The sequence below is a fragment of the Scophthalmus maximus genome, chromosome 10 (genome assembly GCF_022379125.1).
Source record: "Scophthalmus maximus strain ysfricsl-2021 chromosome 10, ASM2237912v1, whole genome shotgun sequence".
NCBI classification, from domain to species: domain Eukaryota; kingdom Metazoa; phylum Chordata; class Actinopteri; order Pleuronectiformes; family Scophthalmidae; genus Scophthalmus; species Scophthalmus maximus.
In genome coordinates this window covers 24884502-24901363 of record NC_061524.1, presented here as the reverse complement: position 1 = coordinate 24901363, position 16862 = coordinate 24884502, and the positions used below count along the sequence as shown (strand labels likewise).

At 41.3% G+C, this 16862-nt stretch overlaps 1 protein-coding gene across 8 annotated transcripts in view; it reads right to left on the bottom strand.

Annotated features, from left to right (window-relative positions):
* The window catches only part of cep170aa (centrosomal protein 170Aa), a 40689-nt gene extending 24679 nt beyond the window's left edge, over positions 1-16010 (bottom strand). For 2 of the 8 annotated variants that reach the window (XM_035606869.2, XM_035606871.2), the window contains exons 1-4: positions 15826-16009; positions 6032-6092; positions 5419-5555; positions 228-317 (exon numbers count right to left, since the gene is read on the bottom strand). In XM_035606869.2, the coding sequence (XP_035462762.1) occupies positions 228-317; positions 5419-5523 (195 nt within the window). In that variant the 5' untranslated portion in view covers positions 5524-5555; positions 6032-6092; positions 15826-16009. Of the gene's footprint in view, positions 1-227; positions 318-5418; positions 5559-6031; positions 6093-15825 lie in introns of all 8 variants that reach the window. The other 6 variants (XM_035606872.2, XM_035606874.2, XM_035606870.2 and 3 more) reach the window with 5 other exon arrangements.
* Between the last annotated feature and the right edge of the window lie 852 nt (positions 16011-16862).

Here is a 16862-nt window from a genome sequence, read left to right as displayed (position 1 = left end):
ATTGTGAAATACAGTGTTCATTTTCACTGATTTCAGGGAATGAATAAAAAAGCAGGCATTTTATAGCGGACCGATATTTATGAGTGTCTGCAGTTTGGTGGAGCTTGATTGAATTTAAGGAGACTGTTGGGCCTTGGCGGAGTTATGCACTCTGAGTGTCGTTCTAGTTTCTTCATTTTGACTTTTTATCCTCTACCTGTCTAGTACATTTCTGTTTGTGTACTCACCCCATTCAGGCTGCCCAGGTCCTTCACCTTGTGTTCATCCGTCCCAGCCTCGTAGTTAATGACTGCATGCTGTTTATCCACACTGCGGGACTTTAAAAAAAAAAACACAATATGCAAAAAAATTGTGGTTACGGTTGTTGACTTAATGTGATAATTGAGATCTGACGTTGAGATCACTAAGGCCAGATGGCATTGATTGCTTAACATGCAGAGGAAAGTATTAGTTTTACCCTCTTTGCTGCTCTATTTCCTTCACATGGCTTTGGTCGACACCTGTGCTGCATCAAGGCTGCATCAAAATTGAGCCAAACTCTAAACTGCATAATAACAACTGTTTCTTGCACAAACCATTAGAGGGCTGTGTGACTGGAGCAAACTCTGCACTGTTGAACCTTTGCGAAGGTCTGAGCATCCAATGTTAAGAATGTAACCTTGACGGTAAGTCTCAATGTTACTATGCATGATATGTACGATAAGATATCAACTCAAAGCTTATCAGCAGGTATCTCAATGTCTCAGACACTGCTCGCATCACACTGACACCTTCACATTCATGCACAGCCATACACACACACAGCTGTTTTAAGGATAATTGCAAACATGGATTGTGGAATCTGCCGTAGTGTAAAAATCCCTTTACATGTCACAGGTTGAGACATTCTCTGAGGTCTCCAAATGTCTGTAAGAGCGCCATTCAGATATCATCACAACAAGAAACTTGTCCTGCAATTCTTCGTTTGTTGTTGGCATTGTGTTGGTAGATCCTATCTTAACTGTATAATTAGTGAATCAAAGGTGTTGAGGAAATGAGAAATATCACAGTCAACAACCCTTTTTCTTCTTTAGCTTCCATTTTCTCTAATATTAACTAAATGCAGTGGTTACATCTGATACATTTGTGAATATATAAAGAAGACACATCTAACAAATTCATTAACAGTGTCGAAGTGTTTGTCTCACACAGGAAGTGCACAGCATTAGAGTGGAAATTAAATGATTGAAACCAAGCAATATATTGTGCATTGAGATCCAGTCAGGTTTTAATGTACTGCGGTCAATCAGTGCTGACACTGAGAGCTGAATCTCATATTCCGTCCTCATGACACTTCCCCTGAAAATAATGCTGCAGTGTCGAGATAACTCTATACTAAAGCCAAGGGAGGTGAGACCAGTGAGCAGGGACCGTCTACAAACGGCAATAACACCAAAAAGACAGCAAAAACTATCAATAGGCTCACTGCTATGCTCTGCAGTGTTGCCAAAATCAATAACACATGAGTGGTCTCCTCTTAATCAGACAACAACGTGATTTTGGAACACTACAGTGCATAGCAGTGAGCCTATTGGTTTTATTTCTTTGTAGTCTTTTCGGCATTGTTGTAGTTGCCGTTTGTAGACGGTGCCTGCGCACTCGTCTCACTGCCGGCAGCTCATAGAGACCCATGTTATTCCTCCAATTCGGGTCGTTTAGATGAAACTTATGCCCTAGCTCATTGTGTACCTTACTCTGACTGGGAGGAGGCTGTGTATGAAAAAATTCAGATACAGAATTTTAGTGTAAAAGAAAAATGTTGTGCTTCAAATGTGAAGGGTTAAATTCAGCGGAAAAAAATCCACATAGATAATTTCAATGCAAAAATTTCAGTTGTAGAAATTCAGTGCCTTTTAAATTTCAAGGTCTGGTGAGACAGATTCGCTTCCATAATAATTCACCTATTGTACCATTTGTAAACAGTTCACATACACATTGGTAATTATTACGTAAATGACTGGAAACAGGAATAATGCTTTTTCATGAGAATGATTTGGGACCTAAATTTTGTAAGTGGTGGCTCTTCTTATAAGCAGTGTTAAATCTTATTAGAATTTCTGACTCCTCATTGCTTCGGTTTGCCACTGCCCGGTGCTGAAACGCCTGGGGAGGCGGGCTGCTCTGCCGGCCACACACCTGGTACAGGTTGTGTCAGAGATATTGTGCTTTTTTTAACGTTTCATTTCGGAACATCAATGCTTCGACAGCAAACGCAGTATTCCACGCCGAGCTTTGGTTTTAACTCTGTGCAGTAACTGCAATGCATAATGTTGGCTGTTTTGTCATATTTTTTTTATCAATTACTTTTTTAATCCAGTTCATTGCTAACCAGAGGGGAAAAAAAATATGATTCAGACTGACATCATGCCGACTGTGTTCCTGTATTCACTACGACCCTTCCCCTTTCCAATAAATGAAAAAAGATGAATTTGTTCCAGTTAGTTTGTAAATACTACAACTGTCAAGCCAAGTAAGTGTGTGAGATAGATGGAAAAAAACAAGCTGCAGGTAAATTTGGTAAGATGACAGCAAAACATTTACAAAACACCTCACTCAGCCTACTCATGTAACACTGTGTCATACATTCATTGATATTTTGTGAGTATTTTTTTGTTTGACGGCACATGACACGAGAAGCCCATCTTTCCATGTGATGAGGCCTTGGCGCATTAGAGCAGTCACATGGAGGACGACTGTAAGCAACTACTCAAGAGTTATACAAACACACACATACATAACACAGCCGAAGAAATGTCCTTTATCTGGAAGATTTACCTTATCTCTCTATCCTTCAAAAGGCAATACAAGGATAGAAATACAAATACAAAAACACACACACACACACACACACACACACACACATTCACATGCAGGAATACAGAAGTATACCCTCAGAGACATATTAGAAAAATAAAAACAGGTATTTTTACACCTCTACATGCTTCCGTATATGGTCCTTATTACTGCTCTCTTGAAGTCTCCTCATGAAAGAACAAGACTGTGAGAGGATTGAGTTCAGCTGGGAAACTAACTTTTTATGATGTGAATCATCATAAAAACAAATCCAAATTCTGCTCTAGAAACAAAATGACTACAGACGGACGGATGGCCAGACATAATGATGATCACTATACCCCCCCCCACATTATATGCTAATAAAAACTGTGTTTAACAACAAACTTGAAGATTAACATGGTCAACTTGAGACAGAGTACTGTGGTCTTTAACTTTCATAAAAAAAGTGATATTTTTCAGTTGAGATCAACAGTTCGTTCTTAACGTTGTGAACAAAACAGTCTTAACACAAGAAGAAATGAGACCATGGGCCTGTACTATGAAGAGAGTTTAACCTACTCTGATTTAACTCAGGGTTAACAAAGGAAGTCGGGGTTGACAAACCCTGGTTGCCGGAGATATACGGTTCTACGGTGGTTACGATGATGATGATTCTGTGTTAAGTTAACAGGAGAATGTGGGTGTGCATGAGCGCGTGCATAAAAGGGGGCGTGTTCTTCAGCACAAGCCCATGGAGCATATTTACCTATTTATTTAGCGCATTACTCACTAAAGCAATTCGACTGTACGAGTATGATGCTGTAGTGTGAAATATTTACTACATATCTCACACAAAGACCCAAAACTCTATGGGTTTAAATGAGCGAAACAAAAAGAAAACATCTATTCTCAGCTGCTAGAAATGACTCTCGTGATTCTTTAATGCACCAGTTCCAGGCTACTTTACCCAAATCTTCATTCTGCATCACTTTTTTTATCCTCCTATAAAATGTGCCACCTCTGTGTTGCTCTTTGCAAACACGGATCAAAGATGCCAAAGGCAAGTAAGAAGAACAAAAAGTCCAAAACACAATAATGCAGCACAAAAGCCGAATGTCCAAATTTCCAAATTTTTGTGATCCACCGTGAATTACCATGGCAACATGCCTCGCGTTTAAACCTAGCCACCTTTTGCAGAACGGGTTAACCGGGAAGTTACCCCCGACGTGACATCACAAAGTCAATCCTGAACTTACCCTGATAAGCGGGTAACCTCGCTTCGTGGTTCAGGTCTCACAACCACGTGAGAAGTCCTCCAGGTTCTCAAAAAGTTGTGTGAAATAATGAAAAGCTACCAATCAGCAAGTACTTTTCATCGTGTGGATTCTTATTTAAGTGACACAATGTCCTTGTGGCAAAGTGGGAAGAAGTTGTTATTGTTTCAGATTTGTGTTAATCTCCATTTAGACTGTATGATCAATAACATTAAAATACTTCTTAAAATATAGCTACATCACAACATTCGATTGATAAAATTAATTGGCAAACGTAGACTCCCTAACAAAAATAATATTGTGGAAAACCGACTGTTTTGTACGTATTTGACACATATGTTTGAAATATGTTAATATGCACATGCCAACACGAGGCCCCGAAAAATGTACATCATTTGGGCAACATGTACATGGAGCTCATCGATGTGTATTCCATTACTGGATTTGATTTCTACACATCTCTGATACTGTTAGGAGCAATACCACCAGTGGCGCTAAACTGTGGAGCATCATTTATTTGAACTATAGTAAACAATACAAATAAGAGTTTTAAAAAGTTAAAAGGGCTGTACATAAAGCAGAAAACCAAGAAAATAATCTAATTGAATGTGATGATATGGAAAGACAATATGAACAGTGAGGCTAAGTTCCACCAACACAGTGGCTGAATATCAATGAGGGGAGCCCTGCATGTTTTCCTTACTGTCAGACCGTCAGACAGACACGGGTACCAGTAATAACTTCTGTCAACGTGTAATGTGCTGCAGCTGTAGATGCACCCTGTACTCACTACAACTGACTCAACCAGATAAGATCCAACTCAAGAGCTAGCTGCCCTACTTTCTATTAATAGTGCAGTGACCAGAGGTACACATGAGCATGCCCCTGCTCTCTGGATGTACTGCAGCTGCAACAACACCGTTTCAGTACACACACACTGACGCGCAAACACACACAGACACACGCTGACATATAAAAATGCTCTGTTCCTGCAAGCGAAGGGTATGAGGGCTCATTTGCAGTGTCGTCGGTCAGACTCAGTAAACAGTTATCAGATCAGTGTGAGGTCAGCAGAGTATTAAGGTAACTAAGAGGTATCTAAATGAAAGTCAGGCTATGTGTGTTATCAGTTATTATATTATCTTAAAACCTTTTTAGCTCACTAAGACTCAGGAAACAATGGAACTGTCAATTTTTCTTTGAATGATAAGAGAAAGAGAGCAAGTTCGCAAATGAGTTTAAGTGAAATCCCACAAACATATTTTGTTCCCGTCGTGCTTTATTGAGCACAGTGGTTTGTACTGGTTACTGGTTTGTAACGTGCTCTCACCTGTAGCATGAGCTCACAGTCATCCCGTCCGACAAAGATCATCTCCCGGGGCAGTCGGTGGCGAGTGCCCCCGCTGCTCACCAGGAACCAGGAGGTCACACTCATCTCTGCGCCCTGCTGCTGCCTCTGGTACACACCTACTGGGAAAAAAATCAAACAAGTCGATGACTCCCTTTATATGTGATAAAATAAACAGAGCAGTCATAGAGTTGTTTTAGACATCACAGCTTAAAATATTTACATATGATGACCATTTACGTGTTGTAAAAAAAATGTATTTGCCGAAATTGTGGCCGATCTGTCCACATATCATACTGTGAACATCCAGTGCAGTACAGTGACAGCCATACGCCTACTGACAATTATCTGCTGAATGATCCTGACTTTTATTGTCAAAAGTAATCTTAGTAGATCAAAATCATGTCAAGAAAAATTCTGAAATATTTGAGTAATTTTGAAATAGTTCTGAAAGTCATTTAAATAAAAATACTTTTTGAGAGAAACATGCCTTGACTCATGATGGGCTAGGTGGAAATTTGAATATTTGCAAATGTTATTACTTCATCATTAAGACAGAGGACAGCTAGTAAGTTGTTTGTTGTTTACTACACACCTCTGGTCCAGGTAGCTCACCGTTGATAGACCACTGACAGCACAGACACAGCTAGGCCATCCTGAGAAACGAGATGAAATGAGCTTTTAGTGAGTTTTTCTGTTACATTTATCCCCCATCACAGGCAAATAAATATCATGATATACTGACCAGTGATGTATGAAATAACATATGACAAGATGAAGTTTGACAAAAGGCTCAAAGGCAAAGTGTAAAACGTTGGTGGAGACACATTGAATCAATACACTCCATCGTAATTCATTTTGAAGGGGGATGAGCTTGAGTGGGCAGTCTTGCAATGTGATGCCTCATTGTCTGCGTCTGGAAATGAACGCTGAGCCAGCCAGTAAGATTCGTCCTCTCTCTTTCTGTGCCTGCCCTGATCATTGCCAGATGTTGGAGGAGGAAGTGATGTAGGAATGTGGGCCGTTTGTGTTCCCTCCCGCCTCCCTCTTCCCTCTCTCTCCCTCAGATGAGCTGGAAAGGAGGTCAAAGCCAGCCCCTCTGACTCTCTAACTGCCCAGCCCCAGAAGAACAACTTTCAGCCGAACAAACAGCATGTTATCCGTAAGATGGCTGTCCAGCTGACTTGTTAATAGTTTGGTTTAATGGTTGGTCTTGTGAATGCTGGGATTGATGACAGTTTTAATGCTCCTCCTAGTTATTCATTTCAAAATTAAACATGGGTTTCAAAGAGAAGCTTTCATGGCAATTTCAAGTGACACTAAATTAACAGGAGCTACGTGGTGCGCAGAAAGTGCCAAGAAAAGCCCATCAGAGAGGGAATTACAGATTATTGAGTTAAGCTTTCGCTCACTAGAACTCTACTAGTACTTCGTATTCCAAATCAATAATCCCCTGGGTAAATTTTAATCAAATCTGACCGTCCCTTGCACGATCCTGCAGGGAATGTGACTGTTTGTACATGATGTGTGAAATGCTTCATGAAGAATTTAGACAGTTGAAACATACAGTGAATCTGTTGCGTCATGCAGTCACAGATTTCTTTAAAACATCTTGCCATTTTTGCCCTGAAATTTCCCCTCAGATGATGAAGAATTTGGTCTTCGCTCAACGCTCTGCGGGGCGTCGTATGAAACACGGAGACTGAGTTTCTTTTCCAATCCATCTCTGCCTGTCACTTCAACAAGTATGTTCATCTTCTGCTTTGTCGTTATTTATATTTGCAGTCAGACATTATGAATATACAACCAATATTGTGTTTGAATGCTACACAAGAACACATACGTACACTATCAGAGAAAGCAGAACAATGTAACTGTAACTGAACCATCCGAGAGCTTGCTGTCTCAGTAACCACTGCAAACTCACTGCAGACTGCGAGGTTAATGAAAATGTGGTTGAGGAGCCTGAATTCGATGCATACCAGCCTCTGTGGTCCCATTAAAAAAACCTTCTCACTATCACACATGAAAGAGAGGACACAGCTGGAGGAATGCAGTGGTTGGTCTGACAAGGGAGACAGCAGAGAAGGAAACACTGCCTGCTTTACACATGCTCATTACAGACCTAACATTAAACAGCGAGTTCACCCAAATTACAAAAAAACATATTTTTCTCAAATGTCTAGCCATCAAGTGTGGGTCAGAATCTGAAAACATCACCTGTTTATTTCCATCCTATATTTTAAAGAAAATAGGTTTGGAACTAACCATTACTGTCATTACCTAATTAAAATCAATTACTTCAGTTAATTGTGTGTGGTGTATGTAATGTCACAAAATATAAAAAATGTGAGGATACAAAAGCATCAAGATTTTACATTTGGTTGTCGATTTTTTTGGTGTGTTTTTTTTGTTTTTGTCATACAGACATTCAGCAATTAACACTACAAAAAACTGTGCAAAAATGTTTGCTTTTGATAGCTGGTAATATCAGTGTTTGGTGGCCGACAGGAAAAACAAACTGTTAACAGTCCTGGTTCCCTCTCCTCTTGCATCTCTATTCTACCCCGTCAGCAGCATTCTGCAGCAAGACTAATAAAGAGGAATAGTGACCTCATGGTTTTGGCAGGAATTCCCCAACCCCCAGACCTACACTTACAATATCTTCCACGCACTCACACACACAGACACACACACACACACACACACACACACACATAATTAAGGAGTGAAAGGCCAAGATTATTCCAAGATGACTGTGGATTCTTTGTACAGAGGAGATGGAAAGGACAGGAAGCATGCACAGCACATCCCGTGGAGGACACTCATCTTTGAATGCACGGCAAGTGTGTAGCTTCGTTTGAATTGGCACGAGCTCTCTGCCCCCCATGCATTCACATCACTAACTCTGTGTTTTTCGCTCTCCTCTAGTGTAGGTATTTCCGACTCCAGAGCATCATCATCATTAACAACACCATTTCATCTATAAGATCCAGTACCATTACTGTCATTATAAGAATCAGTCTGACAGATTAAAACAACAGTTACTCTCTCTCTGTCTCTCTCTCTCTGTCTCTATTCTCTTCCCAATTTTCTCCTCTCACCCCAACCGGTCAAGGCAGATGTTCTGCGCCCAACTGGGTCTGGTTCTGTTACAGATTTCTTCCTGTCAAAAGGGAGTTGTTTTTTTTCTCCACAGTCACCAAGTGCTGCTCATTGTGGGACCTGTTGGGTTTCTCTGTAATATTGTCAGAACTCGACCTCACTCTGTGACGAGCCTTAAGATGATGTTTTAGTTGCGATTTGGTGCCATACAAATAAAGTCGAATTTAATTGAATCAGCTCAAAGGATCGGAATCACGGAAATGTGATGAGGAAAAATCACCCTAACCATTAAAAACAATGAGTTTGAGTATCGCTATGATTAAACAGGTTAGAATAAGCAGGGTAATGATCATAAAGCAGAGCTTGATGATGAGATCAGCTGTTGATAATTGCTAGAACAACCATGTATCCGTTCTCTGGCAACATGTTATACAAGCAGTCTTCTGTCTTTGCGACAATTTAAAACCCTTCCCGCCACTCTGAACCAGCCAATCACGACTAGGCTCAAAGGGTGCAGGGAATTTCATTAGTGAGTTACTGTCACTTGAAATGTTTCTTCGCCGCATCACATGGCTGCTGCTCTCCACGTAGCATCTGGCTCCAGAGAGTGTCCCGGGATGATGCAACAGCTGGGCAACCATCAGCGCTACTCATCTGCTCTTTCCCGCTAACCTCCCAGACCTTCGCAGCACCATCACAGGCCTGATCGCTGACTCACACCACATCACACACACTGACAGCTGCAGTGTGTTGCCTCTACACACACGTCTACCCACATGCTATGCAAACAAGTGTGAGAAAGACGGTAGATGAGAGAAGAAGACAGACGGGCAGACGGACAGAGAGACAACTCGTACTCCCGTCATGCATATTACTGCATGATCTTATTATGAGAGCCAAACTTCGCTTGTAAGGGTGTGGTTGTCTGCCTGCAATGTCAAAATGGAGCCATAATGTAAAAAAACAAAACATGTTTGGAACTCCCTATGTGCAGTAATTTTATGGGAAAAACAAAAATGACATTGCCAAATATCATATTTTGCTTCTCACTGATTGATAACGCACAATAGTCATTAAACTGAAACGCTTCTAGGCATTCACTGTTTTGAATGTTCATGTCTGGTTGGTGTTTCCCAAGCGAAATGCTCTGGTAGACACTAGATGATGCACTTTGCAACATCGGCAAAGTCTCAGTGGTTACAGTAGCTTGAGGAGTAATAGCCCTCTATGGCTCAACAGACAAAGAAAGGAGTAAAGATGGCTCAGTAGCAAAGATGTTGCCGGAATGAAAGAAACATAACTCTTAAGATTAATGCTATTAATGTCAGGTTCTGACATTAATACTGTGATCAATATTGTAGCTTTGCAAAAAGAGAAAAACAAAGGGGGTATCTGGTGCTAGACAGCACATTGGAGGGATAATAAAAGGAAAGCACATCGAAGGACGAATAGAAAAGCAGCAGTCCATTCCCTTGGAAATGCTGCTGAAAGGTCAGTTACTGTAGGACTTTCAAATCAAAGTCAATAAGAAATAGACACCGGAGGGCGAATGGTCTTGAAACCCTCGAGATGCTTTGGGAACAGGGGAGCCTACAGACCCTGAGGGGTGTAAAGAACAAACCAGGAAACAGGTTCAGGGTGAGACGATCGATAAACCTCTGGACAGACAAACGGACAAACAGACAAAGGCTTTTTCATCCCCAATGGTTGATTCTTCTGTGGATTTACAGACATTAAAGTTGTCAGTACAGGAACAAAGGAGTGACTGTAGTTTTTCTATGATGCAAATAACAATATACCAGACGAGCTGAATCATACGTATGTATGAGCTATACGTTGATACTCTTTCTTCATCACCTGTGAGCATTTTTTCCCAGAACTACAGTATTATCCTAGAAACTAATTCTGCATGCATGTGCGATGCCAATGTCACACTTGCATGTTACTTACTGTGCATGTAAATGTACACCAGCAAATATATATCTACAGGGGTGACAGTCACAAAAGTTTTGGTTGATATCAGTTATATAATACAGTATATTTATTAAAGTTATTGGTGAGTTATCAGTCTGTAAATGTTTGATTCCATTTGACATTTGAATCAAGTTGACCTACTTTAGGTCCTCTTGAGTGAAAAATAGCCAGCAAAGAGCAAAAGACTCAAAATATATTATATACTATATATACATATATTAATATATATACCTGTATATATATTCTGTTGAGGGGACTTTGACTTAGTATTAGACAGAACCTTGTCTAAACGTCTTCTTTGTCAAGCCAATCAAACCTGAAATCAACACTGGGTTGAGTCTGCCATCGTGAAAGGCTTGTTCAGAGACCTGAGGCTGAATGTAGTGTGGCAGTGTGTATTAGAGCCTGATATTTTAAGAGCCTGACCGATATTATCAGCCAACTGATTTTAGCCTTTTAATGTGTATTTATTTTAACATTTTATGTCAAATAAACATTTTTTATAAGCTCTATGTATTTCGTTGTATTTGTATTCTCAATTTATAGTTATTCATAATAAAGTTCATGGTTAAACTAAAATAGCAGGCCTCAATTACATGTCTTTGCCATAGAGGTTTGATAACGACATCTTAGGAATCATTGACAGATTTAAAAATATATATATATCGGCCAATGTATCGGTATCGGCATCAGCCCCCAAAAAGCCATATCAGTTGGGCTCTAGTGTGTATACCAGCCAAGAGGGCCCCATCTTCCAAACACTGCAAGGATAATTGAAGACAAATAAGGACAGAGAACATACAAAAAATATATCATATTGTATAATATAACAATATCAAGGTAATACGTATCAAAAGTGGAAAGACATTCCATGTGACTAAAGTGGGTCATGTGCTTTCATTAATCTGAATTCTGCAATTAGAATATGATTAAAGGCATCCAACATAAAATGTTGAATAAAAACTGGAAAATGTCACTAGGAGAAGAAAATGTACGCCATTCAACGAGACATCCGGAACAGTTGATAATTTACTGTATGCAGCCAGATAAAGACTATACACCAACATCAGTCTCTTTATGACAGGATCTTAGCTCCACACAGGGACATAATAAATCATTATGGTGTCAGTATAAAACTTGTGGCTTATACGAGACTGTGGGTGGAAAAAAACTGCCCCGTGCAGCAGAAAAGACCATATGGTGCTGAAAAAATGCCGCATACATCACACGAGCAGTTGGCGAGAGGAACAAACAAGCAAACACCTCCATTTAGCCCGCATCCGTCTGGCCTGCCTCATTGTTGTTACCATACATAACCCAGCAGAACCCTGGCCTGAAGAAATAAACCCACCACGTGCTATGTGACCCCTGTGTTCCGCATGACCTACAGACCTACATATGGAAATTTAGACTTCATGGATGTTGAAAACTGTAAAGCTGTATAGTAAAAAACAGTTTGCCCTTCAGCACAATCTGAGAAAGAGAAGCCATTATTCCTATGGCGTGTAAGAGGGGAAAACCAGCGGCCTGAACGAGCTCTAGTTCTGATAAAGAGATAATGAAAAATGATTATTAATAATCCAAGAGAATTAATGAAGCACATGCCCTGCAGCATAGTCTTTGTCAGTGTGTGTGATTAATTCTCCGAATCGTGTGTGTGTGGTGTACATTTTTAACAGAGTACCCTGAGATACGCTCATTTCTGGAAGCAGTTTTTTCAGTGAGACATGGCAGCAGAAGAATAAACGCGGTAAACTGATATGGAAACTTTAAAAACATCAAAATGGTGCAACTAGAAATGTAATATTAGACTAAAATTAAAAGAATTAGTTAAGTAATTGAGCGCTGCATAAATCAACAATTAAATGAATCGCTAGAGAGTATTTCTTCATTGACAGTACGTCAGTTCTATTCTACTCTATTTGACCTGGTAAATTTATGGTATTTTCTAGGCCAAAAGATTAATTGTGTAAAATGATCAAATTATAGTTATATTCTCCACAACATAGAAATTTAGTAGTGATATATTGCTGTCAAGATGAGTATAAAGCATAATCTCCTGTCAGTTTTAATTAGAATATGCTTACGTTATGTTTATTTCCTTGAAAAGTTTAGATTCACTTGTGAGAAAATATCTTTATATACGAACTTCAACAAACAACTGCACTGAATACTTGCAATGATGTATATTTAAAAACTTATACACATCTAATTGTTGATAAATTCTATTCTTCCACCAAAAAAATATTTTTAACTGGGTTGATACATTTACCCTATCTTAAATGAAATGCATTGGTGGGGCAATGCATATCCTGCATGTAAATATATACTATATATACTATATTTGTCAAACCATTGTTTAATAATGATAATACCATTCTTTACACAACATTAAAGACTACTACTTAGTCTGTATAATGCAGAAGCCTAAGTTTGCCCTGGTGGGTGCTCCATTATCTTCTATAGCCCTTGCCGAGAAGATAATGACTGACTATTTTCTGACCTTTAACAGGATAATTTGTATCTGGCCAGCCGTGCCACGTTGATGATGGCACCAACATTTATGCTGCCAACAGCAATAACCTCAGCAGCAGACAAAAATAGTGACCACTCTCACACTGAAATCCACACTGGCACTTAGGGAGGGGGCATCACTGTTAGAATAACAGCACAATTGGGGGGGGGGGGGGGGGGGGGGGGGGGCAGAGGGAGAGATAGGAATGGAAATTGCCAGAATAGATCAATATCTGCGCTGGAAAGAAGCACAAAATACCTCAAACTCACAGGGGAGTGCGTTCTAGTACGTTACACCCCAAAACAGATGTGAAGTTGATTCTGTTTTATTTTTCATTTTGAGAAGTTAAATGGAAAAAGAAAACCTGACACACCCTTGACGTTCCATAACAAGGGTGAAGCAGTTGATTGCGTATTTCTTCTTGTTCTCTGCTCTGCTTTGCTCTCTCTACACATTAGGGTTTTTTTTTCCAATCGCAGACTTTTCTGTTCACCTCCCTTGTTTTTCTCTCTCTGGCTCTGCGCGCGAGCAGGAACTTCACCAGGCCAATGCTATGTGACTCTCATAACATTTCTACTGTGGCAGATTACAGAAGTGAGAGTCGCTGCTGCAAGTTAACCGTAGACTCCCTGGTACAGAACCCTTTTAAAAACAGCTTGAATAGAATAGAGTAGCTTGGTATATTCAGTTTCAGGCTGGGTTGTTTTCAGTCCCTGACCAATGGAGTAATATGAACTCACTTCCTAAACTTCCTACTATTCACAATAGCCATGGGCAGGCCAGACGACAAAGTCCACTGTCCCAAATATACACATACATTTAATAGGTTCATATTATTCATACGTTACTCTATGACATACAGCTCATTTGACGTCAGGTTATCACAAGAATCGTGATACTGTATCCGACACAAGTTGTACCAGATATGGGACATGTTGCAGAGGTGAAAAAAAGTTCAGTTCATTGTGAACAGTCAACATATTAGATTGAGAGTCAACACATAGACCAATCAGCACTGACAGTTTGGTGATTTTGATTTATACTACATTAAGATTCCTGTTTTTCACGAGGAAAACTGAATCAATAGGAGACAGCTTCAACAAAGGGCTCTGCTTCTATTCAGTCATATAGTTTCATATGTTATCATCAGGACTGTAGCTGTATTATGAACACATATGAGGGTGAATAGCGAAGGCATCGCTGTTGTGACACCGTCCCATGACACTGACACCGTTTTTAAAAAATGCAACTGACTGTAGAGTCAACCAGCCCAGCGGCAGCCACATTCGCGGATGACATGAAGGAGGTGGAAAAAGGCAGGGCGGAGGAGAGGGTAAGGAGAAGAACCGGACTGGATGTATTATCTGAATATTCTGTGGCTCAGACTAAAAAAAAAAAATTGGAATTCTTACGGCTGAGGGAGGAGGAGGAGACTCATGTCTGTACTGTAGATCTCAAGCTTTCCAAGAATACATCAGTCCGCTTACGTGAAAGGCAAACTGTGTAATAAGCCCTGAACAGGACTGTAAGTAATCTTCCCTGGTACCTTTGACACTCCTCAATGCATTCACGGCTAATAAACGAGACAATTTCATAACATCTGGCTGCTGCAGCTGTTATTAATAGAATGATCTGTTTCCAGTGTTTTCCACAGTTCAGTAACTTTGGTATTTGTCAAGCATTTGGACAAAAAGCTCCTATCATAACAGTCTGCCACCTGATAATCTAACCATTATCATTCAATCTTGCACTGATTTGTCAGTAAGGGGCACGAACACTGGGGGGGGGGGGGGGGGGCACTTAAAATCTCTTTGCCGGCGTGTGACGAGACGCACCACTGGTGCACGTCCCGCAATGCCACGTCGTTTGCCTTTTTCTCCCAAAGTTTGACATCTCACGCGCCGATGACAGCAAAAAAAAAAAAAAACAACAACAACAACAACAACAACAACACAACAACCTCAAACCGAACACAAAGAGAGCGGATGCACGTAGGCCAGCTACATCTGCCCCACGGCAACAAAGCCTCCATGCACACAGAGGCGGGACGGGGGAGAGGGGCTCCGACACCGGGGACACGCTGCAGCTGCATCCCACCCCGATGCCATGATCTACTCCTCTGGAACACAAATACAGACATGAATATAAACACACTCAACGAGGACCCCCGACGCTGCTGCGCTTTGCAATAGGCGACAGACAAAGCGGCCGACGAGCATCCCGTGCCTTCAGCCTCCACGCGGCGGCAGGAGGATGCGCCTGTTGTAGCGGGGGCAACAGCGAGCAATGGGAGCGCGGAGAGCTCCCCGCGACCCGGCGCTCCTTCTTCCTCCTTTCTTCGTTACAGGGGCGGCGAGGTGTCGAGGCCGTGTCGCCGTGCAAGGGCGCAGCGGCGCAGGCTGCGCACGCTGCTGCCGCCGCCGACACAGGCAGTCGGACCGGGCTGTCCTCCGGCCGTTACAAGCATCACCGAGTGTTCTGCAGCCGTGCGTCATTTTCAATCCAGGTTGGGGTTGTTGGGTTGTTGTTGGTTTTTTTTTGGGGGGGGGGGGGGGGGGATTTCATGTGCTGCAGCTCCGAAATCTCCTGGCCATTTTATAACAACATTCAAACCATCCATGGACACAAAAAGATGGGCAGCAGATGAGAGGGGGAAAAAACACCCGACTCTTTCCATTTTTTTCCCCCCTGGCGTAGACTTCTAAAGGACGGCTGCCGAGCTATGAGCCTCTCGTTAGGAAAGTAATGTATACATTGTTGGATAAATACAAGTAAAAAGTCCAGTCCTCACTTACCCCTTTTTTCCCCTCGCCGGTGTGTGTACTGTACGTGTGTGTGTGTGTGTGTGTGTGAGAGAGAGAGAGCGGAGCCCAGCCCTGCCCCGCCGCTGCTGCAGTTCAGCCGTGGCTCTGCGCGCCGCCCGGGCCTTCTCCGCTTCCGTTGCTCGGCAATATACGCCGCCGCCTGCCGGAGAGCGGCGGAGCGTCAGAGCGGCGGAGGTGACAACCAGGACTTCCGGTCACAGCTTTTCAGAATAAAAGCAGAGCGAAAACAGCACGCAAGGGGGGTTGCTGAGCTCAAGGCACTGGTGTAGCACAATAGCCTGGGCTCCCCATGATGTATGCGCAGCTTCAGTGCCCCCACCCCCAGCCTTTTCATTCATCAGCAAGTAAACACATGCTGCTGTGGTGAATAAAGTATCTTAGAAATATTTCTTCTTATTAGTAATATATATATATATATATATATATTACAGTATAGTGAGATAATATGAAGAAATATTTATATATACATATATAAGTTATTACACTTTTCCTGCACTGCTTAAGATCTATTTGCATCTGTAATGTTTGTAAACACCAGAGAAGATGGCCGAGAGGCTATAATACATTATAATATATATTAACAGCCTGTCAAACCATTTATTTGGCCCAACAGTATTAGTTTGCTCATACATAAAAGTTCAAAATTGCAGAACTAAAAACAAATAAAAAAACTTTAAATTCTTTGTTTTAAGGGCCTTCTTCATGCTCTCCCTCCTGGTTATCTGAGGAGCCATTGCACCCTTAAATCTCAATCATTGACTGTAAGTGCCTGAAACATGTATTCTCTCGAATGACCAGCAGACGGCCACTCCACTGGTTGCGAAAATAAGTGTCTCTATAGAAGTCTATGAGAAAATTACTCTCAGTTGCAAGATCACATCATTAAACCCTTTCCTTTCCGTTAAGGTTTCAGGCCCATCCCCTGCTGCTCAAAATATGGTGACTTCTGGTTTAAAAAACACCAACTAACTAAGCAGCTCCTGGTCACGAAGATGCTTCAGAAAATC